This window comes from Mus musculus, chromosome 18 (genome assembly GCF_000001635.26).
Source record: "Mus musculus strain C57BL/6J chromosome 18, GRCm38.p6 C57BL/6J".
In the NCBI taxonomy this organism is placed as follows: Eukaryota; Metazoa; Chordata; class Mammalia; order Rodentia; family Muridae; genus Mus; species Mus musculus.
This window is the reverse complement of record NC_000084.6, coordinates 50278158-50285098: the sequence shown is the minus strand read 5'-3', so window position 1 is coordinate 50285098 and position 6941 is coordinate 50278158. Positions and strand designations below refer to the sequence as shown.

The window sequence follows — 6941 nt, the reverse complement described above, 5'->3', positions numbered from 1 at the left end:
AAATATATCAATCTGTTTTAGTTAGGATTTTACTGCTGTGAAGAGACACCATGACCAAGGCAACTCTTATAAAGGACAACATTTAATTGGGACTGGCTTACAGGTTCAGAGGTTCTATCCATTACCATAAAGGCTGGAGCAGGGCAGTGCCCAGGCAGGCATGGTGCAGGAGAGCTGAGAGTCCTGCCTCTTCAACTGAAGGCAGCTAGGAGAAGAAGGGCTTCCAGGCAGCTAGGGTGAGGGTCTTAAATCCCACACCCACAGTGGCACACTTCCTCCAACAAGGCCACACCTACTCCAAGAAGGCCATACCTCCATATAGTGTCACACCCTGAGCCAAACCACCACACAATCATTACAGAAAAACAAGAAAAATGACTAGAACAGGGGAAAAAAAAAAGGAAATGCACTGTATCAATAGTTGTGAATTTATTGTGGGGGGGGGGGGCACAGCAATGAACTCCTAGGCACACATCTTAAAGAGGCTTGGGCTTAACTTGTTCTGAATAGAGGAGATATACAAACTATTAAATTCCCATTCAAAAATCACAGATTCAAACCAGACAAGATCCCAACATAGAGAAGAGGAAGCAGGCATGAGGTCCATTCCTAACCAAGAAGCTATTCCCAATTGATAGCTGCTAATTCTCATTTTTTAGATTTTTTTGTGGGGCTTCCTCTTTTGAGAGGCAGAGAGAGAGAACAAAGGGGGTAGGAAGATGGGTAGTATCTGAGAGAAACAGGAGGAGAAAGAATATGATCAAAATATATTACACAAAATTTTTTAAATAAACGAAAAACAAGACTAATTATATAAATAAGTAAATATTTATGCCAGTAAGACTGGCATATTGGTAGAATGAATTATGCAGTAACACTAAAAACTACCGTAATAAAAAATACTTGAATAAAATTGATAACCCACAAGTTAGGTACAAGATGATACACTAAGTGTGCATGCACATAAGACAGTGAGACAGTGGGATGCGTTTGTATCTGAAATCCTTTTAACTTCAAACCCTCTGCTGCTAGAGAAACAACATAATAAAGTCACTACAGCTTCAAGGTAGCACCACTGGTGTCTATCATCAAAAATGCCACACACATCTAAATTGCCATCAATGGGAGGAGAGGCCCTTGGTCTTGTGAAGATCATATGCCCCAGTACAAGGGAATGCCAGGGCCAGGAAGCCAGAGTGGGTGGGTTGGGGAGCAGGGTGGGGAGTATAGAGGACTTTGGGGATCGCATTTGAAATGTAAATGAAGAAAATATCTAATAAAAAAAAAAAGGAAAGGAAAACATAGTCAAGCCAAAGCCTTACTACACGAAGCCTCGGGCTGGTAACTGTGCATCTCATGTGGTGAGGAAGCCAGCCGAGAAGAGGGCAAGCGCTCAGAATCACAGGCTACTGTGGAGTGCATCTGGGTGGATTTCTGAGAATGGGTTTGAATTACATCATTTTAATTTTGTTGAGAAATCCACATGTATAGTTTACTTACATAATTTTCACCCCTACTCTTTGACCCTGTCTAACTCCTCCCATCCCCAGGCATGAATTCCCTCCTATTGAGCAACTCATAAGACTTTGGGGTTAGATAGCATTGTGTTTGAACTAACAAACTCTGGACTTCACACGGTGGTTTCTTTCTAACCCCGCCTGTCCTCCAAGCCCCTTTCTTGCTCTATTCAGATTCAGAGACCTGTCCCCTCAGCTTTCAATGACTGGGGACAACCTCACAACTGGCATCAAAATCAGTCTTCGGTGCCTCCTGTCTCTCTGTTGTTCCGGTGGGTGGTAGCGGTGGTGTGCTGAGAGGTGCTGGGGTCAGATTTTGAAAGGATTTAAAAATGTATAAAGAATAAAAATAAGGGGGAAATACATTTTTAACTCATCCGGTTGAGACACAGTGGTAAGTAGGAGATTTCGAAAGTACACAGTTGTAGCCTCAGACTGCGGGCCCCCACAGTCTAAAGGATTAATTAGTATTAATTAGTGCTCGATTGCAACCTCCTTGACCAACATCTAGAGATGAGGAGGTGGGCAGCTTGAGTGTTTGGCTAAGAAAACTGCCAGGCACAGTTTGGAAAACAAGCTTTATTGCGTAGGATGTTTATGTGTCCGACGGAGTGTTGTTCTCGTCTTCCTTTGTACTACTGGCATTGTCAGCTGCCGCTGTTGTCGCAATGGTCCTTTCTTCTTCCTGAGATTGAGAAAATGCGGTAGAACAGGAAGAAGTGAGAAAAGCCATGACTGCTGCTTGTCAATTACCCTCTACGATTACTTAATTCCACAGTTCGTTTCCAGATCCACTGCAGCCAAATAAAAGTTCTAGGACATGCCCAGGTTTCCTGAGACCTTCCCTGTGGCTCCCTTTCTCCTCTCTACCCTTCCATCTTCCCTACCGGCACTATGGCCACGGGCCACTAAGCTCTCAACTGTGCCTCAAAACAGCCCAGCACGGCCCTGCTCTCTGTGCTCCCTAGTCTGTAAGCTTTCTATTCTTGAGGCCTTACCTCTCCCAAGAAAGGGCCACCCCATCTTGCATGTTCTTCTGACCCAGGAATCTCAGTTGCTGTGTGGAAACCAAAATAAGGACACTTCTTAATGAGGAAAGGTGCTCTGTCGGCCCTTAGAAATGATCCGAACTTCCTGCGGGAGCTGGAAAGCTCGGGAAAAATCCCAACTTACAGTCGTGTAAGATTCCTGAGCAAGAAGCAGAGGGCCCAGTTAATCTCCCTTCCATCATCCCCAGAGCTGACAAACCACCCACCCCTCTCTTCCTGATGGAGGTGCAAGCCTACCCTAGAGGGGCAAGATTGCTCAACAAACCCAGCCCATGCTCACTTCTGTCCTTTGGAGAATCAAACACACAGCCTGGACATTGGCTCCAGGGTTTCTTCATGCCGACATCTTCCTCTGTGGGCTGCTGCTCCTCAGCCTTCTCTTCCTTGGGTTTCTCGGTTTCCTCGGTGTGGTCCTCTTCCTCCTCCTGGGTGCTCTCTGATTCCATGCTGCCAATCAGCTGAGCCATGGTGAGATGGAAGACGTGGCAGCTGAAGCCTTCCCTGATCCCATACTGCACATGCTCTTGGAGGCTTTCCATGGTGGCGAAGACCCTGCAGCAGGCCATACACCTAAAGCCATTCTCCATGGTCACGAGCCAGTCAGGTGTCTTTGCCCTTGGTCTCTCTTCAACCGCGGGAGACCCTGGTGGGCTGTCTGACTCTGGTTTTTCCTCATGTTCTTTCTCTTCCCCAATGGGTTCACTGTCCGACAGGAGGTTTCTGGTGGACACATCAGAGGGTGGAGTACCTACCCACACACCCTCAGGAAGGGTGGCTTCTTCCATCCTTGGCTGCTTTTCTAGGGACTCTGAGGTTTCCTTTGTGTCCCAGGAGATGGCCACACCTTTTTTCATTTGCACCTGCATGTAGTATATTTTCATCCCCCTCTCCTCTTTGTTCATACACAGAGAGGACACACAAGTCTTATACGATGGACAGGATGAAGAGGCCTGTTGTGAGGGGGCAGTAGTCGCCTCTCCTTCCGGAACCTGATCTAGTGGTGATCTAGGCTTGGAACTGTCCTGTAGCAATTTCCAGGTTCCTAGGAATTGAAATTAGAAATATAATAGCATCTGCAGAAAGAAAGCTGAGGGACCACGAGTGACATTAGTGTGACACAGGAGAAGATGCCTTGGGGTCATATGATTGAATGATGAGCTTGGTATTTGCCTTATAGGGTTCTATACATGCTGCAGCTTTTTATGTATAAGGATATCGGCAGACAGTGTGTACTTAGGAGTGTGGAGTGCGATAGTGAGGCATAAAGACTGAATGAAGCAGACGCAGAGTGTGTATGCTGTGAAGATGGCATCCTGCAACCTCATCAGTTTGGTCTTTGTGGAGCATGGGAATACCATCACGGGTCGTGCATTTTCATAATGTACGTGTACTGAGAATATTAGTATCTGTGTGGAGTGTGGTTATGTATAAAGTCTATGAGTATGTGCTGGGTGAGCCTTGTCTATGATCACTAAACTGATATCTATGCTGAAGAACTATGCAGAACTCTGAAGACAAATCCAAAGGCAGAAATCATACAACTCTTCTAAAAGTGCTTCTCTGGTCCCTTAGCCTGCTGCCCCGGGCCCAGACCCTTCGATCTGCTGTTTCACGACTTCTCACCATGAAGTAATTGGTTTGGAAGATCCCGATCCATTACTTCCAAACCAAACTCCAATAGCCCTGAATTTCATCTAGGTTCTTCTTCAGAACCCTGACCACCCCCAACTTCCCTGGGCTTCCTCTCAGCCTTATCCTTGAACCTATATGCCTTCTACCCTGCATCCTGAGCCCCACACCCCAAGAGTTTCACCCAAGAAGCCCCATACCCAAAGTGTGTCACACCCAAGGAGCCTCGCACCCTTACTACGATGGATGAGCTTTTGTGGAGAAGAAACACAGGAGAAGTATTCGGAGGCAGAGGAGACCTCCCCTACCCCTGGGCTCTGGGCTTTGGGCACTCCAGTGGATTCAGGATGAGAGATATCCTCTTGTGACTTTGAAATTCCTGAGGAAGGTATGAAAGGCACAAAGATACGGTGTTTGGTCATGTTTGAACATCATTTACCTATCCAAAAAATACTTACTGGTGTCTGACACAAAACTATTACAATAAATAACACATGGCTTGGAATCTGGTCCTAATGAATACTCTACACCTTAGAGCATATTTAGGAAACACACGCACACACATATATGCACATACATGGTAGAGAAAACTGTCACACTCATGGATTATGTGTGCATGTAGTAAAGGGATGGTATGTTGGTATAGCCGTTTGTTCTCAGAGTACAGAGGTATGGGACATCTTTATGCATCAGGGCACATATGGGACATGTGTGGCTGTCTCATAGCAGGCCCTTATGAGAGCTCTGTATGTATTATCACATACATTGGGCGCTAGCCAGGTCTAGGTAAAGATACGGAAGCTGTACCTTACTTTACAGCAAGTGACACTCTCCCACCCTCACATCTAACATTGTTCCTCCCAGTAAGAATACCAAGATAAAACATTCTATAATATGAGGGTAAATGGGAGAGTTAAACCCATTGCCTTCCCTGGTAGATGACAGTGAGAATTTGACAGTACTTTGAGCCACTGTTCATGGACTCAGCCCATGGTCTTCAGGCCCTAGGGTTCACAGAAGTTGCTGGGCTCTACTTTGGGCAAACGCCTCCATCCTAGCTTCTAGGCAGGGTTCCATTTTGCTGCATTGCCTACACATGACTACTCTTTCATAGCAAGCTGCTTCCTTTTAACATTTGTTTATTTTTCATTTTATGTATATGAGTAATTTTGCCTGTGTTTATATATGCCCACTGTGGAAATTCCTGTTGCCCAAGATGGTTTTAAAAACGGGCATCTGATTCCCTGAAACTGGAGTTATCAAGAGTTGTGAGCTACGCTGTGGGTTCTGGGAATGGAAGCCACGTCCTCTTATAAGATCAGTAAATCCTCTAAACCACTGAGCCATCTCTCCAGCCTACGTGTGTTGTTTGTTTGTTTGTTTGTTTGTTCCTCTAAACCACTGAGTCATCTCTCCAGCCTACATGGTGGTGTTTGTTTTCACATACAGCAATTTCCATTATCATGCATCCTAGGATATAAACCAGCAACTAGCAGTGATGTCTGCTTTCCCTAGGGTCCTAGTGAGTTTCACACCATCTGGTATAACCTTGGTCTCCTATGAGGCCCTTTCCCCTTCCTTTCCATTTCCTCTGGAAAGTCTAAACCTGAACATCCACATGCTCTAACAGACCACTTAAAAATCCTTTCTACTCAAGGAATAAAATTTTCATGGTTTCAGTATAACAAGCACCTTGACAAACTCTTAATCTTTTGACTAAGCATTTTATTTCTCGAATATTCCTCAACAAGGCCCTTTAATTCATTGGGCTATCTTTCACTCTTTCCAAAAAGACTCAGTGAAACGCTTTTTTTTTTTTAAATCAATCCCCATCAGAGCTCCAAGCCATGATTCCCAGGGGTAAACGAACCGAATATGAGATACACACATTGAAAGGGATCTCAAAAAACTCTGCACGGCTGATGTGTCATACAGCCAGCACCCTAGCAAGACTGGAGTCCCTGGTTCCAAATGCCAGGGCCCCAGAAATGCCGGTGGTCAGAAAGGAAGATCAGAAAACAACACAACTGACTGTGTACATCGGGACTCTCTGCACTGTCGCACACCACCGAAACCCCGAAATAGATCTGACAGCATCACATGATAGGCCATCTCTGCCTCTCTGCTTCATCTGAATCCTCCCATAAGCCCTTCCTAGCTCAAGCTTGCCAGCATCCCTCGTGCCGCAAGCCACGCTGCCCACCATATACCTCCTGAATTCTCACCAGCTTCCTTTGACTCTTCAATTTCCAGATGTTTCCTCTTTTGTCGCCGTTTCATGGTGTCAGCCAGAATAATCCCTTCGAGGATACTTAAAGTCCTTTGAGGATACTTAAAGTCCAAAGTCACCTTTTCCCTACAGGCTGGCTGACCCTTTTAGGCCTTCAGGAAATCCGTTGAGATAATTCGACACAAATTAAAAGTAATTAAATCTCTTAACTGGCTGAAGAGCTCTTTGATTATTTAATCAAACAGCAGCCCTGCCCAGTGTTCACCATGCTGCATGGCTGTTAAGGGTCAAAGGTCACCAGGCCTACTGGAGGATTCTCAGTGATGACATCAGAGCATTCTATGGACCTCAGTCGGACACAGAGTCTGAGGTTTCAGAAACCCTGTTTACAAGAACAGTTCCTTTCTCCCAATGGAACCCCTCTAAGGAACTCAGTTCTCATCTCTCGATTGTGGCAGAATATTTTTAGGTGTTAATATGTTTCTATTTCTTTCTTTTTTTTCTTTTCTCCTTTTA

General features: G+C 45.3%; 1 protein-coding gene across 6 annotated transcripts; it reads right to left on the bottom strand.

Moving 5' to 3' along the window:
* Positions 1–2078: 2078 nt before the first annotated feature.
* On the bottom strand, positions 2079–6730 carry Fam170a (family with sequence similarity 170, member A). 6 transcript variants are annotated; one of them, XM_006525869.1, is made up of 6 exons: positions 6421–6730; positions 4428–4574; positions 2847–3608; positions 2691–2705; positions 2516–2574; positions 2079–2202 (listed from the first exon to the last, which is right to left on the bottom strand). In XM_006525869.1, the coding sequence occupies exons 1-6, from the start codon at positions 6473–6475 to the stop codon at positions 2113–2115; spliced, it is 1128 nt and encodes a 375-aa protein (XP_006525932.1). In that variant the 5' UTR covers positions 6476–6730; the 3' UTR covers positions 2079–2112. The 6 variants fall into 6 exon arrangements, with proteins under 6 accessions (XP_006525932.1, XP_006525933.1, NP_001344446.1 ...); XM_006525870.1 differs by having other exon boundaries at positions 4434–4574; positions 6421–6724; NM_001357517.1 differs by lacking the exon at positions 2691–2705.
* Positions 6731–6941: the final 211 nt, after the last annotated feature.

What these genes read in the sequence shown, in the direction of transcription:
- Fam170a (XM_006525869.1), bottom strand. Translation starts at nt 6,475, where the DNA reads ATGAAACGGCGACAAAAGAGGAAACATCTGGAAATTGAAGAGTCAAAG. An exon ending in TGAAGAGTCAAAGGAAGCTG is followed by an intron (nt 4,575 to 6,420) that starts GTGAGAATTCAG and finishes TACCTTCCTCAG; the next exon opens with GAATTTCAAAGTCACAAGAG. An exon ending in GTGGCCCTTTCTTGGGAGAG is followed by an intron (nt 2,203 to 2,515) that starts GTAAGGCCTCAA and finishes TCTCAATCTCAG; the next exon opens with GAAGAAGAAAGGACCATTGC.